This window comes from Ictalurus furcatus, chromosome 9 (assembly GCF_023375685.1).
Source record: "Ictalurus furcatus strain D&B chromosome 9, Billie_1.0, whole genome shotgun sequence".
In the NCBI taxonomy this organism is placed as follows: Eukaryota; Metazoa; Chordata; class Actinopteri; order Siluriformes; family Ictaluridae; genus Ictalurus; species Ictalurus furcatus.
The window spans coordinates 14,213,870-14,238,520 of record NC_071263.1 but is presented as its reverse complement, the minus strand read 5'-3'; the positions used below and the strand labels follow the sequence as shown (position 1 = coordinate 14,238,520).

The window sequence follows — 24,651 nt, the reverse complement described above, 5'->3', positions numbered from 1 at the left end:
TCAACATAGCTTGGCCCATGATTAAATACAATCTCCCTAATTGGAGACCAATTTCAGGCCTCCACTCTAGAGGTGAAAGAAAATATTGAGGATGGTCCCTGAGCTCTAGCTGTGGAATGGCTTATCAGGGAGAACAGTTTAAAGCTGCAATTTTCAATTACCTCTCCTCGATATGCCATTGACCTTTCAGTATTCTTATTTCATTATGGTCGTTATTATGGCTTACGTTCTTTATACACTCAATCAAATCATACTGCTCCAAAGGACTTCTACTGAGTACTCCACATGGTTCTCTACATTAGTAACATTTAAACCAGGGAGGAATGTTCTCTTATTTTATGTGCCTGTTCTTTAGAGGCATTCAGAATATGCTAATTATACATGACTGAATTCATTACATGACAATTTCTCTTGTGGTTTTAGTTTTATTATAAGCCCTGTGGGGAGTAAAATTTGCTTCGATTTATCTTCAGTGCATCATAAAATAGCTGTCTTTAGGATGACCATGAGAGAGATTCTCAGTCTTGCAGCATCAGACGAGGCTGAGTGGTTGGCATTTCACTTATCCACCTGTAAGAAAACAGGGAGACATACAGAGAGAGAGAGAGAGAGAGAGAGAGAGAGAGAGAGAGAGAGAGAGAGAGAGAAAGGTCACTTATTAAGAGAAACAGAAAGAAAGAGATAGAGGGGTAGAAGGAAGAGAAATACTGGGATACAGACAGAAAAATATCAATAATTCACAGCATTAATTAATTATTTAATCTTCACTAACTACTTTATTCTCATCTGTATGGCAGTGAATCTACAGTAGACCCATTCTAAAAATTTCTATTACATATAATGGTTTGTGTTACTTTATATCACAGGGAACTATTTGCCTGGTTTGTAAAACAAACAGAGGCTTGCTGTGAAATGATAAATATTTAGTATTGTTTCCCTACTTGATATATATGACTGTATACTGTAATGGTCTATCACACCATCCAGAGGATGACCCCCTTCTGAATCTGGTTCCTCTTAAAGTTTCTTCCTCATGTCCTCTCTGTGAGATTTTCCTTGCCACTACTGCCTCTGGGTTGCTCATTAGTGCACTGAATCTACATCCAGATTTTTGTAAAGCTGCGTTGTGACATTTTCAAAAATTTTATTCTTCAATCTCTAGCCTAAGGCTACAATAAATCAAAGCCTTTTGTGGAGGAAAAAAGTTTCATATTCAAGTTTTATTTTCATCACTTTTTTAATATTGTCTAAGAATACCATTAGTTGTGTTAGCTGCAATATTAAAACTTTAAATAATTCACAGGGAGGTCAGAGGTCAAGGTAAACAGCAACTGCATTCAGTGCATGTTTATTTTGGCTCTGTGCTTTATTGCACTGGCTGCTAGCTTTCTCCAGTAATACTTCCATACAGTAGTCTATAACACACAGCAATACTCGTGGTATTAGTTTCTCACTTCACTAGCAGAGAGCATTCTGATACTTTGAGTTCATTGCCTTTGTGTGTCAGTGTCTTTATAGTCTGTTGGTTGTCAGGAATGAAGAGGGCCAAAAAGGTAGTCATGAATAGCTAAGTATTTCCATTTCCAAATTTTGCCAATTATTTGACTCTAAGAGATGTGTGCAGATAAAGAAAAGGCATATTAGTGGTTGGTATTTATGCATCATTGATACAGTATGAGAAACTTTACACTCACTACCCACCAACAGAGAAAGACCCATTAACAATAACTTTAGGATGACATCTTATTAAAAACAACATTGTGATATGCAATTAATTGTCATTTTCAGGGGTTTTAAGTGGGCTCCATTGCTGGTAGCTAATTGTTGCTGGCAGATAATATGCAGGCGTGCCACTGCTTTCTGTTTGGGTGCATTGCGGGTTTGTCAGGCAGTGAGGTGGGCCTTCATTTCCACTCTTAATGAGAGACTACACATGCGGAACAATATCAGGCATCACTGCTAATACTCCATTACTGTTGTTCTTCCCCCACAGACACTGCCAAGGCCTAACTAAGGCTTAATTTCAGAATCATGGGAAGCAGCTCATCCTTAATTGCAGCTCCACAGCAGACTGCACACAGCCACACAGAAAGAGCCTACGAGAGATGAGACTTCAGCTTTTATCTAATAAAATATAATGATGGCTAGGGATGGTGTCTGTTTCCTTAACTAGTCTGGCACTGTCTTACTTGTGTTCTATTTTTGCATGACAAAACCAAAAGGAATCAAGAAACTCATAAGACCATTTATACCAAAATTATGCAAGTTTTATTTTTATACAGGTGCACTGATGCCAATTTTACCAAGATCAAACTTAGTGCAAAGTATTTAATGTTAAAATATTAGCCATTACTGAGTACAGCTTTTTAGATTGAGACGTGGGTGGGAAATTTTAAAATTAAAGCATTATAGTACTCATAAAATGTTTCTTATGTAGGTACATTTAAAATAAAATGATTAATTATGTGTTTGCCAGGTAATATTTTGCCACAACAGTAAAGTTTTGCTTCAACAAATCTAATTTGAATCCCTCCAGGCTTCATGGACAATGTCAACTGAAAAGGCTGTACTGCACAATAAATCAAGATTAATGCTGCACTTCTGGGTGGATTTATATTTTGTACTTCGTTTCATGTAAAATGTGTTTAAAAATGTTCCAAACTTGAGCATTTATTATTATATCATATCTACGCACAATTCATAGTATTGTTACTAGCAGCCATTGTCATTTTTACAGCAAGCATTAGAGCTATTTGATTAGGCTATGTCTGTGTGTTTATATTCAGCATGCTGATGCCAAATACAAGTACCTACCATGTAGTACCACCTGATACAAGGTCCACTGAATATGTATGCAAATTTGGTATGTACAAGACTCAAACATACACATCTACATATTTCCCATTTGCTGTTGCAGACAGAGAGTGTAATTAATCATGATGCGAAAAGAACAAAATCTTACCAACTAACAGCCTCCAATCTTGTGCATATTTAATCTCGACTCAACTCCATTCTCTGCATTCTAACTGAAATATACTGCACGTCATGTGCCAATTTTGAAGAGAATGGTTCATTTGAACAAAAGTTTGCATGACAAATTGAATTTTGAGACACCAGAACAGATACTCAAGATACAGACAGTGTGAAGAACCGTGAATCATTGAGCTGAGATTTTCGGCACCTCAGACACTACATGTGCACCTTTCACTGAACACTATGTCACTCATATTTATGGTGCACCCGTAGAAACCAGTTTTGTGATGCCATTCATCTAAGTACTGTACTCACCTCCAGGCTAAAGCCAATAGCCTGCTCCTTCAGTGGGAATGAGAAATAAATAAACAATTAAACAAGAGAAAAATATTGACCGGCTGCCATGTGTATATAGTTTTTTTGTTGTTGTTGTTGCGTGAAGCATGGCTGTATAAAAGGCTTGCTCCAACAGTGGATTTAGAGTGTACTTAGCAGTCTGAATCAATCTTGTGTCTGAGTCAATGCAAGAAATTCAACAAATCTCCATTAGTTTGCATTTGTGGCTCTTGACTGCCATCGTGTATGTAACTCACTCCTCTATTCACTAAAAGCCATTTAATTCTTCCCTGCTGTTATAAGGTGTACTGTACCATTGCTAAGCACACTGAAAAAAGGACATTCAGTTATTGGTTAGAACATAATGTACAGACTGCTCTAACCTAACATTCAGACAAAAAGGCCTCTGAACTCTTACCAATGTAGTGATCTATGTAAAGAAATTCAAATCATAGCTGTAAAGTCTGACTTTCCAACAGAGCACAGATGCTTTGATAACAGAATCATTTTACAGCATATTAATTTAATTGGTTTTTACTGTCTTACTGCTGCCACAGACAACACCAGTAGCGAATTCATTCATGTATAAATGAAAATGGAAAAGAATCTCATAAAGCTCCACAAACTAAAAGCAGATGGTGTGGACTTTTACTTTTATGCATATCAGTGGCTCACTTGTGAATACAGTTGCATACTTGCAAATGTAGTTGTACATAAAAAAAAATACATGGAGGATGAAAGAAGAGCACAAGCATTTAGCCTGATCCAATCTAAATACTTGAGAGCAGAGGGTAGAGTTAATTGTTGAGGATAATGAGCATGATGCTTTGAAGGATGAATTAAGTCTGGTTTTAGGTGTGTATTCTCCTGTGACAGTGTAAACTCTGCTGTGCTTCACACCACTGAGCCACTCTATACTTTATTCACCCCTACTGACTTGGCCATCATTACTTCTCTCATTATCGCTCATGGCTCATCAATATTCTAGAGGGTCAGCCTTAGGAAGACCCACACACCTTCTCTGGCACTGAACTTTTGTGGCACAGACATATACAAATATATGCACACCACATGTACATGTGCATTCACAACCTGACTGAGAGAAAAAAACCTAATTTCATAGCCACTGGAAGAGTATCTAAAAGTTCTGACAATAATGTCTTCTAATGCCATTTTTCATTATGCTCATGAGTGCCTTAGGGCTTTTTAATAGTCTGAAAGGCATGCTCATGTTAATGTGCTTCAAATTATATACACTCCAGAAGACTGAATTCAGTGGAACGCTTGATAAGAAAAGGATTAAACAGTGGTATCTCTGCCATTCTAAAGAAAATATATTGATCTCTCACTATTCTAATTAAAGCATTCATAAGACAATGTATTGAAGTCTCACTATTTAATTATTACATCTAATTTTAATATGACACTAGCGCATACTTCCCTCAACACGGGTAATTTTAACAACCATTATCACTTGATTTGTTACACTCAACTTCACACAAAAAATACAAACACTTGTAGGAATGTAGAGTGACAAAATGGAGCATTGCTATGTCAGCTTTACTAATACTGTCACAATATTTAATATGCACTAATCTGGTGTCTGAATGACTGATTGCACTCTATTACTCCCCAGGGTTTATTACGGGGTATGTGTGGCTGCCACTTACTTGATTGTCCTGTAATAGTAGCATGGAGGGCTGCAGGTTTCACAGGATCTAACTGTGAGGCTGAACCAGCCCCAGAGCCAAGGAGCAGTCCATTAGTGGTACAATTATAGGCAGGGTATGATAACCATGCCACACTTCAATAACAACTGCACCAAGTCTTTACTGTGCTAGTGCTTTATTTAATACCTTCATTACGAAAGACAATCACTTAATTATAGAGTCTATAGAACATCAAATGTGCGTCAAAATCAATTTAGAGTCTGGTAATAAAGAATAGAAGAACAGTTAATTGTCATCCTGATGCATACTTTATGCTAGTAAAGTTCCAGCAGTCAAAGATGTTTTGGTAACTAAGCAAATATTAACACATAGCATAATGTTGTGGAAAGAACTGGCATTTTTTTTATAGCAAGAACAGAGTGCTGGTGATTGCCTCGCTTGAAACAATGAAAATCAATTTATGGTCTAATTACAGTTAAAGTACTGTTGCCACATCCGTTCAGCATCAAACACAGAGTAGATGCTTCCTAAAGAGAAAGTCACAGGCTCTTTATTTGTTGAGCTCAGTGGACTAGTACTAGTGTAAGTTCAGTCATGAATCAATAGGTCTGTGTACATTACTGTGAAACAGGATGTACTGATCTAATGCATCAATCCTAGACATTGTAAAGACATTGAAAAGTATTGACATTGTGAATTTATATAGCTAGTATGGTGCTAATTATCACCCTGACATAGCTCTGTATATTATATTATTTCTTAAATTACTAGACATTATTGATTACTAGAATTGATGTTTGTTTATATAGTAAATGAACACAGAACGGAGAAAAGCACTGTCATACACTCATAATCCAAACACAGTGACCCATTTGGCATTACTATATTCCTGTTGGTTTATATGTCCTTTTAAGCATTTAATCTAATGCCATTCTTAAAATCACCCACAAAAACATTATTTTACTTAATCCATGACTGAGTGTTCATTTTTAATCAATTTTTTTCTTTGTTATCATTGTCATCTGTCTCTTGTTTAGAAGGCTGATAACTGATATATACAAGACAAAGATCAATAACTAATCCCCCCTTGTCTTCATTACTCTGCTCAGGAATGAGTAACATAACTGTGCCTCACATTTAACAGTAGCAGAATGCCGTGGCTGTATCATGCTGTTTATTATCACCTCCATTTGATGTGACCACACTAATGTATGAAAATGTGCCGTATTGCATGCTAATCAAGATAAATATTATCTATATTTAGACAAATATATAAATATGTCACCATCAATGTTTCGGAATGACGATATAAAAGCACTAAAGACACATGAGGCAAACAGACAAAAACAATTGCTTCTAAAGATATTACTTGCTATAAAGATGAAATGATGCTCATGTGTAGCCCACATTTGAGGAAAATGAAATAAGCACATAGAATTCTGCCTCAGTGCAATTACAGCACATTAGGAGGTGATTATATATTCTTTATGAATATTACACGGAGGTCATTTGCAAGGATATTAAAAGAAAATCTGTGTGTGTTTGAGAGATATTGCATGGTGTTGGTTTAAAATTTTTCCATTGGAAAACTATATAAGTCTGGTTAAAGCCCTGCTAAAGTGTTTAGTGATGTAGTGCAATTATTCCTAATGCCTGGCCACATTTATATTTATATGTGATAATTACAGTTTTGCCTCATTTGACAAGGGTTACCAGGGCTGCTGTGTATGCTAACAAACATTAAAAGCTTGTTTATGAGTCAGTATGGTACCACTGCCATTGATGCATCTTAATATAGCAAGAATCATTTCTGTCTGTATCACTTATAATGGGACTTACTGCATAAGGATGAAGACAATGATGGAAAATGTAGCCATGATGATGAAGGGCATGCCAGGGAATGTAGGCAGGGTCAGAGGGTACAGGCCATTGAATATGGTGGCAGCTATGAGGATGCAAGTGGCCTCCACTGAAGCTGAGAAGGAAAACATGGCACCTGTCGAGATAAGGTCAGGCCATTAACAGAAATATTGTTTGTAAACAATGTAAAGTGTTTATTCAAGTGATATGAACGTCCGTTTTTCTGGCTTCTGGGGCTTCTGTTTATCATCTATATTTTGCTTCAGATCTGAGATCTTAATCCTATTTTTATCCATAGTATGCTGGTTGTTGCAATTAAATAACCATTGTGCTCACTGGAGTCCATACAATAGTGTTTGGAGGGACACATAAGCACTGGTTTGATAAATGTCTGCATTGATAAAACATTTACTCAGGCTGTAGTCAACTCTGGGACAGTTCTTATTAACTGGAGCAGAATGAGCTGGGGTGCATGGTGCATGAGAGCAGCATTTTAGTGACTCTAGCAGGGAATCCTTATTGATTTGAGCTAGAAAGTGCCTCTGAATGCTAAATCTGAAGTGTTGGTGATATGCAAGCTGAGAGACAGAAGACATAAAAGTGCTAGCTTTTTAAGTTGTAGGCTGGGAGAGAGCATATCTATGTGAAAGAGAAAAGTCAGAGCATCACCATGGCTCTTCTACGGAGCTGGAGGATGCACGCATTGACCCAAGATAATGATAACATTGTGTCTTGGAGTCTGTGGCAAAGACATTATCACAAGAAATGGTATCATTTCAAATTCATCACATGTGAAGTGCTTTGAAAAACAGGGGGCAATCAAAAGCTGTATCTCCATTCTCCATGTTTGAACAAAAGCACCCACACATAGTACACACATAGGTTATGATGACAGAAATGCTACCTCTCATTTTGACAGTCAATCCATCCAAATGTTTTCTGTTTTTGAAGCCATTTAATAGACCAAAATAAAGGAGGCAGGGGTTGAATGTCCTGATTTCTTTCTCATAAAAGCTGAAAATTTCATAATTTAAGATCTGCTAATGTGAGATGTGCCCATTTATGCATATCATATTGGCTGGTGACAGATCCTACCTTTCCTAATCCAGATTAAAAGTCTCTGGCCACACAAGCTATTGGTAATTAATTTTGAGTTCATTAATTTTGACTGACATCCAACTGCCAGTAGCTGGTGCTTGGTCCCTAGAAAATATATTTCTCTTTCATTTACTGTGATTCATATACAATATCTAATACAAACAATTCCAGGCTGCATCCTGTAAAACACTGACTCTGATGAGTGACAGAATTAAACTGTGCAATTTCATTATTTAAAAAAACAAAAACTAAAAAAACAGAATGTCATTCAGTCATCTACTCAATCTATACAACTTTGCCTCTCATTAAAGAGTGGCGAATGAGTGGAAAATGGTTATTAATATCATGTGCTTTCAGTTCTAAGTACATCACATGCCAAGCAAACTATAGATTTACAATGCAGACATGAATCATCTAATCATCTGCTGATGATAGTAGCAGTTAGAGTTAGTTTTGAATGTAGGACTCTTTTGTAGACTCAAAGGAACAGACATAATTGCTGGCCCTGGCTAGACTAAAAGTGTGGGTGAAGTAGGGTACTTCAAAAGCCTACCTTGTTCATCAGGTCCCACAATGGCAGAGGACAATGATCGAATCACTGCTTGTGTGATCCCACCTGGCATGCCTATTATAGCCACTAAACAGTAAACATGAAGGAAAAAAAACACCACCACAAGGTTCTTGGCAGGACTGAACTCCATATATTTGTATAGTGTTATACATATGCAGTGCAGCTATGTCAACAGTTACCACTGCAGTAAGTGCAGCTGAGAGCTGAATGTATCATATAACAGGCTCAAATTGGTCAGAATTAGGATGTTCAATAATTCATGAATTCATGTAATTCCAAAGACTTAACCCAGCACCAAATCCAATTTTACCTTAAATACAGCCGCCTTGGTAAAACTGTTCAAGTATGCAGCAGTAGCAGTTCCCTTAAATGACATAGAGAATGCTCACATATTGCCATGGGTATGTGGAACACACACACTCACACACACATGTGCTTTTGCATTGAAATTGAGGCGGTGACTTCTGCATGATGCCACAATGTCCCTCATTATCTCAGGCAAGAGCAGAATGCAGATGTCTCCTTCAGCTGCTGATTATTCACCAGAGCCGCCACTCATCTCACTATCAAATTGCTCCAGTTCTCAGGGTCGATTAGAATAACAGTCTCCATAACGATTTATGCAATTAAAGATATCAATATTGATCAGTCCCTCTTCCCCCTCATTGGCTATCTGCAATGAATGATACAGTGTTGTAGGTGCTTTTGGTAGAGGTGTATCTAAGAGGTGCTAACAATTTTTTAAAAAAAAAACCCTTTGGACAAAAGTCTGAATCCAGAATATATATAAACATCAAACATGTAAGATGGGTAATTTTACCAAATTGGCTGTTTTGCCAATCATTTAAAGACGTAGTTTTAGTTGGAAAAAAATATTAGCAAAAAGACAAGAAAATTATGCAATTATGTAGATGTAGTGAGCCATTTTCTATTTTTAACATTTTACTAGGCATAATTGAACAAGTTTTTATCACAGAAGCTTTCAGTGGAGTGTAATAACAGTGCCATTTGGTACAGTTATATGATACATGACATACAATAATGCACTTTGCCGTTTAAGTGCTCATGTCAGACTTTGACACATTTTGATTTAGTGATATAGTATATTCGGCATAAAATTGTCGCGCATCATCATGCAAAATGCTATGAGTGTATACAGTATGTGTAGGGGAAACAGTTAGTTGATGGGCACCTACCCCAACAGATCATCAATGTGTTGGTGGAAAAAGCCAGCAGAACATAAGAGGCAACTCTAAACACAATGCTGAGTTTTGCCAGTGTCATCTCCTTAAAGCAATGCATCAGCAAAGGGAACAGGCCCAAGAGACCAACTCCCTGCACACAGAACACAGGAGTAATTTCCAGATTAATGATAAAAGATATTTATGATGGCAGATTTTTGTTGACAGGTGGGGAGGGAAAAACTGGAGCACATTTGGCAAGTTCCCTATGGTATCGTCCAGTATACTGTAGGTTAAAATTAATTGGTACCTGTATAATATGTTGTAGTGGTCAGAATTTCACAAGAGATACATGTATATATTTTGTAAATTTAGTGGAGCTCAGAGGCTAATAAAATATTATGCATGAACATTTAATGAAGCCTGGGGATACCCTTTTAGAGTGCAGTTTTCTTTTGCTCTAAATGGTCTTGTTTGGCCATTCATTAACAAGAATGCTATAAATATTTCAGGCTTGTTAGATTCATTATGGTTCAAACTTGTGACTTAATTAACCTTCACAGACTGCACTTGATGAAAATATCAGAAATAATCAAGATTATAAATGTATTAATCAGCTTGTCAGAGTACAACATATTTATAAGCAATTGCTTGTGATTGAGTGTAAATACACAGTAAGTGGTTGTGTGTGTGTCAAGAACAATGACAGCACTATGATCCAAGATAGTTTGTGATTATGCCCCAATCCTCAGGTAGTAGGTGGCTGATGTCATTAGATTTATTTGCATTCCTTTAAAAAGGAAAAAGAATGAATAACATTTTCTGCTAACACTTACTATATGAAGCCAGTATTCATAGTGCATTATATACATTTATATAGTATACAAATGACCTTGCATGAGTCTGTAAAGAAACTCCTAAGTAGTTATTGTTACAGATTTATATAAATACAGTATAACGAATCATGAGCATTTCTACATACTTATGCCATGCACTATAAGGCATCATGTATTATAATGCATCTATTTATGAAATCAAGTTACATAATGCATTACATGTTTACATTCGGATACCTGCAGATACATTCATAACATTTTAATGCATTATGAAAAATGTATTTATAGGAAGTGCCACCACTTTCCTTAGAAAAAAAATCACTGATGTTTGTTACTCATTAGGATTTGTGGAGTTTAATACTCTCACTGTCTCCATAAATATGTCAATCAGAATCCTACAGACATTTATATACTGTATGAGCAACAAACCCTGAACTCATCCTTGGCATCTTGGTCTAAAGTAGGTTTTGTTGGTTTAGATGTTAAAAACTAAGATCTGTGTAAGTCAGAGTTTTGTCATGACTCTTAATAATACAGCACCATCTTGTACTTGCAACAAAATTATTACAAAGACTCTTTGTTTCTCTCTTCAAGATGTTTTTCCCCCAAATCTGTCTGGTTGGTGGTTGGTTAATCCTCCTTCAAAGTGTCTGTGCATTAGTTAGGATATCTCCAGCAGCCATCTCCTCCAGACATAGAGTATAATAGTATTTCTCAGAATCAATGGCTCTACCTGCCTCACAAAAGGCAGCTGAGCAACTCCCCTATGGTGCATTGCACACCACTTGAGTCAACATGCTGTAAATGGAGAGGCATCACCTGACTGGTCAGGAAGGTCTGTTCCTTAATGAGCAGCTTTTTTTAAGTGTCACTCTAAGACACAGCATCGATCTGTTCTCATTGATGAAATCAGTGTGCAAGGCTGCCATTACATTGGGAAAAACAGAGCCCCCTACAGCTTCTTGTCACTGGACAAAGACAAACAGAAGCAGGTCCTTGATATAGTAGATAAAGACCTTGGTTTATAGGGAAAGGCTGAGAAGGTTGAAGCTAAGAAAAGAGGGAAAATCAATCAGAGGCATTGCAGAAACGTTGGGCATAGCCAATACACCAATTTGGAATGTCCTGAAAAAGAAAGAAACCACAATTGTACTGAGCAACAGACACCGAATGGGTCGGCCAAGGAAACCAATACCAGCTGATGACAGCAGCACTGTGAACGCTGTGAAGAAATACCCATAAACAACAGTTGGTGACATCGCCATCGGTGACAGCAGAGGTGAAGGTATCATAATCCATAGTTCAAAGAACATTTCAAGAGCAGAAATATAGAGGCTATACCACAAGGTGCAAACCACTCATCAGCAGTAAGAATTGGAAAACACGATTGGAATTCACAAAGAAATACAGAGATGAGCCACAAAAGTTCTGGAACCAGAATTAACCTCTACCAAAGTGATGGAAATGCCAAAGTGTAGAGAAAGAAAGGATCTGTTCATGATCAAAAACATACAAGCTCATCTGTGAAACATGGTGTAGGTCTGCTTTTGACACTGTATGCCACAAAACACTCTTTGGTATTACTGGCACCGCTCTATCCTGGTTTTCTTCCTACCTCAGTAACAGACAATATTTCATCTCAAATAAAAAACAAATCCCCTACTGCTCCTCTCATGCCGGGTATCCCCCAGGGTTCTGTACTAGGTCCACTACTGTTCATAACTTACATTCTCCCACTAGGTCAGATCATCTGTCGTCATGGTCTCAGTCATCACTGCTATGCTGATGACACCCAGATTTATACATCCTCAATTTTGATGAAACTCATGCCATCAGCTCATTAACTGCCTGTATCAATGATGTAAAAATTTGGTTAAACAGTAATTTCATCAAATTCAATGCTGACAAAACTGAGATCATTATTTCTGGGTTACAAACACTTATAAGAAATATTGACATTTATCTCAATATTGATGGAAATTTGACCAAACCCTCTAAAACCATCAAGAATCTGGGAATCACCTTCAATCCATCTCTTACTTTTGAAGCCCACATTAGAACCATCACTAGAACTGCTTTCATCCATCTACGTCACATTGCACGACTTCGCCCCATTCTCAGGTTGAAGGATGCAGAATCATGAGTTTATGCTTTCATATCATCACATCTGAATTACTGTAACTCACTCTTTACTGGCCTACCTGCTCGATTACAATACATCCCAAACTCTGCAGCTAGATTTCTCACTAACACCCTGCATTCTGCACAAATTATTCCCATCTTGTTTAGTTTTCACTGGCTACCTGTCTCATGCTGTATTAAGTTTAAAATTCTTCCCGTGACATACAAGGCTCTCAATGATCTGTCACCTCATTATATATATGTGATCGCTGCATCCATACACACCAGCACGCACTCTTTGTTCTTCTGATTCCAAATTGTTGTCTGTCCCTAGATTTCATCTATCCACTTTTGGTGGGAGATCCTTCAGTGTAGTTGCACCCAAACTGTGGAACTCTCTCCCTCAAAGCCTCCATGACATCTCCTCTATTTCTATCTTTAAAACTCAGCTTAAAACACATATTTTCTCAGCGCACTGAGAATCTGTCTATTACTGATTGATGTTTTCTTTCATGTTTTGTAACTGAGATTGTAACTTCTGTTGAAATGTATGAAATGTAAAGTGTCCTTGAGCTTGTGGAAAGGCGCTATATAAATAAAACTTATTAATATTATTTTTAATTGATTTTTACCATTTTCAGCTGTATAGTGGCCCAACAATCTTGAACTAAATTATAATTATGTTTTTAACTATGGCCTGCTATACGCCACCCCATGAATATTCAATTCCACCTCTATCCAGGTTGTGTCTCCACGAGGAAGACAGAAATTCACAGTTCCAGTCTACAAATTACATGGCAAAATTAAATTAAGGTCACTGTTCCCAAAATGCCCTTTGCTAATTTGTCCAGAATTTAAAAAAGCAAACAAAGATAGAGTGGAAGGGAAATTTATTTTGGCATATGAATGGATGCCTGAAGCCATGCTGTGGACCACTGCAGGCATTTTGAAGATATGTTGAGATCCATGCCTTGATCTGGTTAAAAAAAAAAAAGGACGATTAATCAGGGAGAACATGGAAACAAAACCACTTACCAACAAGAACATTCTGGCAGAGTTAAACACTCCAAACATTGCAGTTGTGAACTCTCTGGGCTCATACATCAAATAGAGCAGTAAGACAGAATTATCCCCTGGAGAGACATAAGCACATAAAGGCACATATTGTTACCTCTCTCTCTCTCTCTGGCTTCAAAAGTACTGACACCCAGAGAGAGCATTTATAACCCTCCTCGAAAGAGCTTAGAAGTATTATCAACACAAACAGGCAGCTCAGCCAATGCACTCACATTAGCCTGACTGATAAATTGCCAGAGTCAGAATTGTCTTAATGGCAGAAAATTAGGTCGGTTAATTACACATGGCACATATATGTAATGTAGAGCTCTTGGGAATGAACAAATTTGAAATGATATCGTACTTTATTTATATTTAATAATAATAATAATAATAATAATAATAATAATAATGATAATAATGTTTTTTATGATGATGATGATTCTTCTTCTTCTTCTTATTATTATTATTATTATTGGGGGGCATGGTGGCTTAGTGGTTACCACGTTTGCCTCACACCGCCAGGGTTGAGGGTTCGATTTCCGTCATGGCCCTGTACGTGCATAGTTTTCATGTTCTAACCATGCTTCAGGGGTTTCCTCTGGGTACTCAGTTTTCCTCCCCCAGTCCAAAGACATGCATTGTAGGCTGATTGGCATGTCTAAAGTGTCCATAGTGTATGAATGGGTGTGTGAATGTGTGTTCATGCCACCCCATCCAGGGTGTACCCTGCCTTGTGCCCCATGCTGCCTGGGATAGGCTCCCTGCGACCCAGTAAGGATAAACAGTATAGAAAATGGATGGATTACTACTACTAATACTACTACTACTTTTTGTGTGACAGACTTCATGCTACCTCTGTACATTACTTTGGTAGATGAAAGTTCTTTTTAAATGTGCCTTATTGAAAAAAAACTTCACTTAAATGTCTAGCACAGAACCACAGAAGATTCTTTAGTGATCTACAGTACAAAATCTGTGCATAAAAGCTGGAATGTTTCTTGTTCACTTCAGATGAAGTGATAAAAAATATATGCTGGTGAAATAATATAATAATTTTCACAGTGATGTGTAGAATGATGTGCACTAGGCTCTAAGCACTAGAGGTCCATTTGTAAATTTTATATATATATATATATATATATATATATATATATATATATATATATATATATATATAATTATAATTATAATAAAAGAGCATTTACCACAGATCTTTAGATCTTCAAATCACTTCAGTGTTATTCACTGAATAAAGCCATTGCAAAAGTCCAACATATAATGCCCTCTAGAATTATTAGCACTCTTCCTAAAAATTATTGTATGATATAAACCTTACACACATTTCAATTTTTACCAAGATAATCTTTTTATAAAGATAATTTTATAAAGATATCTTTTTTTATAAAATATTGTTTATATTTTTTCTAACAACAACAAAATTATTATAATTTTCTGTCAAATATACGTGTGCCAAAAATGACTGCCTCCTATAGTAATACATTAATAAAGTAACAAACAGTTTATTTGATTCTTGTGTTTGTCAAGCCTTAAAATCAACTGTTAAACATCACTTTCATAACAACAGGCTGTTTGAAAGTGCTGCAAAGAAGAAGCACTTCCTGAGAGCATCTCACAAAATTCAGCACCTGAACTTCATCAAATGTCACTAGAACGATAATTGCCACTGCGTGTTGTGGTCAGATGTATGATTGTCATGATTGAAAACTTTATGAATTCAGCAGGGTATTTCAGTCCTGCCCACAAATAAAGTTTTCAACAAGCTGATGAGCCAAACATACTGCCCAATCAACAAACAAATGCTTAAATGAACACAAAATCAATGTTCTGCAATCACCATTTCAGTCTAGGATCAGATTGGAACCCTTGTGAATACCTGTAATTTGAATTAAAGAGATAAATCGACAATATTTTGTATATAAAGAAACTTACAATGTTCTGCGTTGAGTAGTGAATCAAGATCCATCTAAAAGTGTCTCCAACTTTCTTAAACTCTTACTGGAAGAGACTCAGTACTGTTATTCTCTTTATAGAATTGTTTGAATAAAAAGAAAATATCACTTATTGCATGTGCTAATCACTTTCATAAAGGGTGCCAATAATTCTGGAGGGCACTGTATATTTGCTTATATAACTTAACTTGGCCTGTTTTATTGTACCAAAAATGTATTTTGTCCTCACCAATAGCTACCAGGTTGTTTATGAAGGTGCACAGGATGAGGAGATGCAGTTTCAGTCTATCCTGACCTGGCCTTCTCTTGAACACTGCCCTAAAGGATAGCCTGGCATACTTCAGAATAAATGCTCCAGACTCCTGCCTTCCATTTTCAGTAGAAAGGAAACTTAAAGGGCTGTTGATTGGCCTGGGGTCTTGTAGCCACAGCAGGATATAGAGTATGGCTAAAACATGGCAGGCAATGTAGGCTCCAAAAGCTGCCGCCAAGCCAACCTCCTGTTCCAGGAAGCCACCCAGGAGAAAGCCCACCATGCCCCCTACAAAGATCATAGACTCAGCTATAGCCATGCGCAGAGTACGGCTAGAGCTTGATTCCACTGTAATGTCAGCTAGGAAGCTGAAAGAGCTGAGGAAGATGGAAACATGGCCACCAGTTAGGCCAATGAAGGCGGCTGCCAGCAGGCACCAGTAGACGCTCAGGCTCTGCACCAGTACCATAGCCATCAGCACTCCACCACTCAGCAGTGAGAGTATGAAAGGCAGGATCATCACTGACCTGCGGCCAGCATGGTCAGACCAGGAGCCCAACATTATGGCTGGGGGGATAGATACCAAACTGGTCATGGCTGTGTAGAGCAGCAGGATGTAGGAGGACCGTGACTCGATTTCCTCATTCTCTCTCTGCCCGGAGTCACTGCATATGGATGTGTCCTTGTATAGTTCTTGGCAAACCTACAGATATTCAGAAAAACAGGTGAGTGAGTATTTATTTTATAACTGTTTGTCTTCATTATGGGTAGGGCATGCAACTCCTCTTGCTTGATTACCAGTAGTGTTTTTGTTAAAATGTGACTGTACTTGTCCTGAACATTTATATAGCTTTGTGAATGTATGCATTTTATTTTTCTATTCTTATTGTACTTTTTAGTGGTGATTTATTTCCTCAGCAATATTTAGCCCTTATGTAAACATATATCAATCAGCCATAAATTTAAAACCACCTGCCTAATATTGTGTAGGGACCACATGTGCCACTAAAACAGCTCTGACTTGTTGAGGCATGGACTCCACAAGACCTCTGAAGGTGTGCTGTGGTATCTGGCACCAAGACATTAGCAGCAGGTCCTTTAAGTCTTTGAGTTGTGAGGTGAGGACTCCATGGATCGGACCTGTTTGTCCAGCACATCCCACAGAAGCTTGATCAGTTTGAGATCTTGGGAATTTGGAGGCCAAGTCAACACAGTGAACTCTTTGTTATGTGCCTCAAAAATTGTTCAGGAATGGTTTGCAGTGTGATAGAGTGCATTATCGTGCTGAAAGAGGCCACTGCCATTAGGGAATACTGCTGCCATGAAGAGGTGTACTTGGTCTGCAACAATGTTCAGGTAGGTGGTACGTGACAAAGTAACATCCACAGGAATGCAAGGACCCAAGGTTTCCCAGCAAAACATTGTCTAGAGCATCACACTGACTACGCCGGCTTGCCTTCTTCCTATAGTACATCTTCCCCAGGTAAGCGATGCACATGACTGTCCACATGACGTAAATGAAAACTTGATTCATAAGACCAGGCCACCTTCTTCCCCTTTTCCATGGTCCAGTTCTGATGCTCAGATACCCATTGTAGTATGTACAAGTATATAATATATTTGTTACATATGTACAGAATATCACAGGCAAGAGTTTAGGGCTGCACAATTAATCGAATATCGATCGCGATTACGATTTTGACTGTCCACGATTAAATGAACATGATCGCCTGCGATATTAACGTTTAAAGATCGTCCTCCGCTCATACAAAACTGCGCTGCAGATTAAATCAAGCGCTTCCTAAACTTACAGCCAATCACATAGAGCGGCGCAGGGATGACGTCATTTTGTAACGCCAAACCTGGAAATGGTGTTAGCATTTTAGCGCTCGAGCAGCCAGTTTCGCTGCAAGCTCCAGCGCTTGCGCGAGGGGAAATCATGATGCTAAATGGCACTACATAGGTTGTTGGGGACATTAAACCTCATCACGCCGAACAGGAAAAAACTTTGCAGATAAACTCAGGGCTCTACAGTGTGAACACTTCACCCCCGTTTGTGACTGAACAGTACAGTAATAAATATTTATTCACACCAGTGCGAGTGACCTGTTCAGAGTTGTATAATACAATCGGAATAAAAACTACAGCAAGTCCAAAATGCATCTACAAATACAGATAAAAAATAGATATTATAATAACTTCATAAAATACAAATAAAATGAGAAATAAAATAATGTTTAATTACTATGGGTTGTATTTAATATCAATTTGACAGTAAGCTTAGTTCGCTGTTTCCTTAGAAGGCTATTAGCCTTTTTCCTAATATGGATCATGCTTGTGTTAGTCTACTTTTAATTAGGACTCTTTATTGTTTAAGATATTTAAAAGTAAATATTTTATACTTGTATTATTTATCAATTAACCAACAGTATTTCTCATTGCTATTATTTTAATTCAATTAACAGTGACCATGAGCAGAGAGCTTACATTTAACCCTCTTACCCCGTATGGCCGAAAAACCGGCTTGCCCGTCTTTGATCTATTCCCGTAAGGACCATATACCGGCTTGGTCGTCCATGCCAAATCCCCGTAAGGCCGATATAGAGGATTTACAGTGTAAACATTATCCCCGTAAGGCCGGTGTACCGGCATTACTCTGCTATGATTCCTTACTTATTTAATTATTATTTTTTGACCCGGAAGGTTGATGACGTCATGATGTCACGACGTGATTATGTTATTACGCCGGCATTACGATGAAGCTGATCCAAGCGTGAATATTGGTGTACTAGTAGAAGTGAACTAAAAATGCCAAAGCGAAAAGCTAATCGTGTTCCAGCTAAAGTTACACCTACAGTGAACACAGGTACATCTAAAACAGTGAAAAAAAAGAAAAAACATACACAGTTACACAGGCGAGAGCGAGGATTCTAGATAGTGACAGCAGTGAAAGTTCAAGCGATGTTGAAACCGAAACCGAAACTGATAGTGACGCAATCTCTCCTGATTCAGACCCTGATCCGTCTTCATCTTCAGCATCAACCAGTGCGACTGACACTGCAGGGGTCTGGAGTCATAACGGTACCATTTCTGTGCATTCGTGAAAACACTACCTGCTGGTCTGATTATCACCAGAAACTTGACTTTTGGCGCTAAAATGCATTTATTTATTTATTATTTACTTGAATTTATTCAAAGGCATTGACCACGCTGATGCTCGTATTGGTACTTCTAAATGAGTAGAAGGATTTTAGCGAGCATTTTTTCATAATTTCTCTAGTTAAGAATTGTGCTCTATGTTTAGTAAAAACACTGAACTGCTTCATTTTCAAAGTAATATTACACAAATACATTATTATAAGTTGTTTCAAGGCCTAAAAATGTTAAAATTAAAATGTTGATTTTGGCCCAGGAACTCAGGGTTGGCGTGCTGTTTCTCTGGGGAATATAGGGTTATGGGACATAATACTGTGGGAACTTAGGGTTAAGAGGGTTAACTGTTTATGACAGACCTCCTGATTAAAGCTTAAACAAAAAGATTGGTATCTGGATAGGTTTCGGTCGTAGAAATCCTGATCGGTGCATCAGTAATGAACACCATTAAACTAAAGCGCTTTGCATCTAACGGGTAAATGAACTCATCCAATCACATCCTATATGAGATTATTCAGATATATACACAATATACACAGAGCGGTTCGAGAACTGACTCCAGCCCAGAACCATGACAGTGGAAAATGTCTAATAGTGTAGCTTTAAATATATTTAAGAGGAGCAGATTTCAAACACTGAACATTGTATTTGTTTACAAGGTGGAACAGGTTAACGGTAGTTTTTTGCATACAGTCTGTAAAATTAACTGAAAATATTAAATTTAGTTTATTGGAAGGTAAATTAATTTGCCATGGCTCACACTATGTTCCTAAATTCTGTCATAATTGACCAGCTCAAGTTTCCTCATGTCTACTTGTGTATTATATTGTGGCACATTAATGTTACCATCTCTAAAAAAAAAAAAATAATAATAATAAAATAAAAAAACTTCAACTGTGCTCCAATTTCAAAAAAACTTATTGTAATTGTAATTAGGTTCACAAGCGCTCCTAAAAGAAACTTTCTTGTGTCTCTCCTCCTGTAAACACTTATTGCCTTTTCTGCATAGGCCTGAATTGTTTTCATTTAGTTGCATATTGTTATATTTAATCACATATTTTCATTTGGTTGATGGCATTTTTATTTTTACTCATCCTATATTTTGGATACAATTTTATTTATATTTTGCTTCTACGAGATGATGCACTTTAAGGATCAATCTAATTTGATGCAAAGATTTGTACATTAGCAGGAATGTAGCACAACATGGAAGTGAAAGCAGTGGTCTGTTTATTTAAATGTGAAAGTGCAGTAAAAATAAGTTGTCCCTGAAATCAATGAATAATCGTGATAAATAATCGAGATCTCAATACTGATCAAAATAATCACGATTATCATTTTGGCCATAATCGTGCAGCCCTACAAGAGTTCCCTGGAATGGTAAGAGATTTGAAAAGGAATAGGAGGGTGACTGTCAGATTCTGCCCTTTAAGATACAGAAAACACAAGATACAGCTTTGAACACAAGATAGAAGGACATATTGGTTCTCCAGTGACCCTAAACAAATGCATAAAGACATTTTTATGGTTAATTTTTTCATCCATTAACACAGGTAAAGTTGAATTGGATGCCACTTATATCAGCTGGTGTGTGGTGGGAGTTCTGACACACTATAGCTGCCGTCGCATCATCCAGGTGGATGCTACACTGGTGGTAGTTGAGGAGATTTCCCCATACAATGTAAAGCACTTTGAGTGCCTAGAAAAGCGCTATATGAATCTAAGCTATATAAATCTAAACTTTGATGCTCAACAGTTAAATGACAGCCAGTATATCTAGAGTAATTGAATCTAGAACAAAAACAATTACAAAATCTTCTTATTTTGCTCTGAGATCCCTGTGAGTAATGGTCATTTCAGTTTGATTAATGTTTGCTGTTATTCTGGATTTTGAGTGTAACATAGCACCATTGCACCTCATGTGCGCACTCTCCTGTATGTGAACTTCTCTAGCACTGCACTCTGCTGACCTGTTTTTTTTAGGTGACAGCTAAACACTTCCATAGAACTAACTTTGATTAATCTCTCTCCCTCTCCCTCTTCTCTCTGAAGCTGTTGTAGGACACAGACAGCCTAAAGGAACGGACACAACACTTAGATTGCCTACCTTGTCCATGACCAGGTTTTGATAAGCTGGCTGCATGATGAAGTTGCTGGTCATGTAAAAGAAAATCACCGGCTCCACTGTAATAATTCTCCTCAGCTTCTCCAGACATTGTGGCATATTCTGTTTCACAGTTAAAGGATATACAAACCAGAAAAGGATATGTGTTATATAAGGTCACACAAGCAGTGACTCCATTTCTCTTTAGTTCTCAATTTCTAAAATGAAACAGCTATCTATTAAGGAAAGCTGCACTGTTTGGGTGAGGTCACATGCGTGTCAGCTGCAAAAACCAGGAAGTGCCTTATTCATGACCTGTTCTTATCAGGAAACCACTGTTATTCTCATTGGCTGGGAAACTGTTTTATTGTAACTGATTCACTCCAGATTTTCCTAGTGTGCATAGATTAACAGGGCTTTTTCCAGGCTACCAAAGTTAGAAAGGTCTTTTAGAATACAACCAGTTTCTGGTTATATCAGAATCATATATGGTCAATTGTTTTAGCGTAGAAGCTGCAAGAATTGCTAAAATGTTTTTATATCCTATCAGAATTGTGTAAAAAAAAAAAAATGTGTGGTAAGTTTAAGACATTAACTTCTATTTTAAGATTTTTAGCCAAGTCATTTTCTTTATAAAGATATGCCAGACAATATACAGTCAATTACAGAATTTTGACATCCTTCATGAGAATGTCCAAAAAATAACAAATTCAGAGCTTAATAAATTGAAAGGCTATATAATTCAATGTTGAACAACACTTTGGACCAATCCTCCATGAAGAACATGAATTCACATATTCCCTTGCACAACAACAAACTACAAACTGCATCACATGACCCATCACATGATCCTTATCACCTTAAACAGTCACTGGACTTCTGATCGGAATCACCTGTTTACATTAACACACACTGCCATAAACTAGTTGAAGGGCTGTACTTTCGTGATGCCGCAGGAACACTAAGAAATTATACCCCACAGTGTTTTTGTAATGCAAATAAATACCCTACTCAGTGAAATAATTAAAATGGAAATTGAGAGGTGCTAGCAGTAAACTTTGGAGGAATGGAGACATTGAAACCTAGAGTAGTGAAAACTGACAAATGACAACACTCATCAAGAAAAATGGCACTGTTTTTCTCCCATTACAAGTTTACAGTTTCTTGCCAATTAAATGCCATCTTCAGACTATAACCTGTATTGGTCAAACCAGAATCCCCAGAAAATATACTTCACACTTCTGCCATCATCACAACCTGACAAGGGAACCAAGAAATCGCTGAAGCTAGATTACATCATCCATTACCTCCTTAACGCCCTTAATATATGTACCCAGCATGTCCACTAGAAGTTCATCACTTGGGCCCATGCATCAGTGGCCACTAGCCATAAACTGATGGAGACAAAATATTGGTGAGAAACCATGTTGGCAAATATTCAAATATTCATCAAGTTATGCTCCATGTATATGCAGGCCAAAGTTGCCAGAACTCTCCCTGCTGGTAAGCTTCTGCCTTACTGCCAAATCTTATCCTCTTAGCAGAGACTATAAGTCACAATGCTATCAATTTTCACAAGAGCCCCTGGTTCACTAGCTGCAAAACAGTCCCAATGCATCAGAGATCCAACATAATATTGTGCAATTTGTATCGGGTATCTTCTCATGTATACTTGCCCACTTTTTCAGTAATTATGCCAATGGTGTGCACAGAAAATTCAAAAGTGTAGTTCCAATAGTGAAGTTTGGGTGCAGATTTTACGAGTCATACTCAGGAAATGCTTTTATTTGTGGATTATTTCCTGACTAATCAGCATTCATCAGACTCTTTTGTGCTGAAACCGCTTTGGATTTCCTTGTGGTAATGGTTAAAAAAAGGGACTGTACATGGGCAACCTCATATTTATATTAACAGAAGAAACTGCCACATTAGAGTTGCTGGAGACTGAGAGAAAACTACCATTTTTCAAGTATGACGATTGGGCCCCATTTATCAAGCTGGATAGGAATGGATTTATTCATAAATCATTCATACGAGCATTTACACAAGAAATTTGATATTAATGAAAATCCCATAATTTCATTTAAAAAAAGTTCATGTTCCATTCTTGTTTGTGAGTGTGTGTGTAAATTTACACATGAGAGGACCAATAGAAACCTCAACTGATTGGCTTCAAATCATATAATTTGTGATGAGTTTAAAATACAAATTATGTGATTAAGTTTAAATAGCTTGTGTATTTCAGCTACACACAATAAATTAATTAATATTTTGTTAAACCCAGTCATTTCACATTACTGGCATTAACTAAAGAAATATTAAATATGGCAAAAATTAAAGAAAGCCAGCCAATATAAAGCCATAAATTAAGACTAATAAGACATGTCAATGCTGCTGTATAAAAAGAGAATGCACTGCAATGACTATGCATACAAGTTGGTTCTGTTTGCCATAGCATCTTCTTTCAATGCTTTATTAGAGCCAGCAATAAATGACCAATAAGTGACCCCATCTGGTATGTCTCAAGCTGCAATGTGCCGTAAATTGCCCAGTGTTCTGCATGGCAGTGTTATGATACTCTCCTTTTTTCCAGCACAGCATTGGTGTATACTGGTGTGCCAAAGATCTGTCCGAGAGTTGTCCAGACACTTTGTTTGAATAATAATTTAAAAAATCAGTTTCCGAACATGATGTGCTTGGTGCACATGACCACCTGGGACTGTATATTTTTTTTTCTCTGCTTTCATGTCAAACCATTTTCCTTTCACCTTGCTTACATCACATCTAATGTTAACCTCTTTTGTAATTTGTCTTTTTCAAGGGGTTGTTATATTTTTATTGCCTTTGATGAGAGTCAAAATAAATTTCACTTCTAGCTCTGAAAAAAAAACATATTTGCTGTTTACTTGTCAGTTTACTGTAGTGAGTTCTGTCTTTTATGGAGTTTTGTGGGCATCATTAAATGCAAATCAGCTGTGTTGTACATGCACTTTTTTAATTTATGGATGATTAGCATTCATCAGCATATGCACACGAACATGAAGTAAATCAGCATTTCCAAACCTTTTGTAAATCCAGTGGAATTGTTAGTTTGTGTCTTGATCCAGTCAGAAACCCGTGCGTTTTCCTCTGTTTTTTTCCCTTCCCAAGGTTTCCAATGTTTTCTCTCCCTTGTGTTTCTGTTAGTTAGTTAGAGTGTGTGTGTGTGTGTGTGTGTGTGTGTGTGTGTGTGTGGGCGTGGGCGTGGCGCTCCACCTCTCAGGCTGTCTGATTGAATCATTGACTTACCTGCTTCTCATCAGCTCATCAATCAGCAGTGTATATTAGTGATGGGAAGTTCGGATCATTTTACTGACTCGGATCTCTGAAGCTCGTTCAGCAAAATGAACGAATCTTTTTTCGAGTTATTTCGACAATTTCAGCAGAATATAATTAAAATGTTAGATGTTAAATTTCCCAACACATC

General features: G+C 37.3%; 1 protein-coding gene across 2 annotated transcripts; it reads right to left on the bottom strand.

Annotated features, from left to right (window-relative positions):
* Positions 1–24,651, bottom strand: zgc:174356 (uncharacterized protein LOC100137120 homolog). 2 transcript variants are annotated; one of them, XM_053633536.1, is made up of 8 exons: positions 24,474–24,651; positions 21,189–21,308; positions 15,905–16,631; positions 13,682–13,779; positions 9,705–9,843; positions 8,491–8,574; positions 6,819–6,975; positions 1–570 (listed from the first exon to the last, which is right to left on the bottom strand). In XM_053633536.1, exons 2-8 carry the CDS (start codon positions 21,303–21,305, stop codon positions 519–521), a joined length of 1,374 nt encoding a protein of 457 aa, XP_053489511.1. In that variant the 5' UTR covers positions 21,306–21,308; positions 24,474–24,651; the 3' UTR covers positions 1–518. The 2 variants fall into 2 exon arrangements, with proteins under 2 accessions (XP_053489511.1, XP_053489512.1); XM_053633537.1 differs by lacking the exon at positions 24,474–24,651 and having other exon boundaries at positions 21,189–22,096.

Coding starts and splice junctions, on each gene's coding strand:
- zgc:174356 (XM_053633536.1), bottom strand. CDS start 21,305: ATGCCACAATGTCTGGAGAAGCTGAGGAGAATTATTACAGTGGAGCCG. Junction 16,632..21,188: donor AAAACCTGGTCATGGACAAG/GTAGGCAATCTA, acceptor GAATATCTGTAG/GTTTGCCAAGAACTATACAA. Junction 6,976..8,490: donor TGTGGGACCTGATGAACAAG/GTAGGCTTTTGA, acceptor TTATCTCGACAG/GTGCCATGTTTTCCTTCTCA.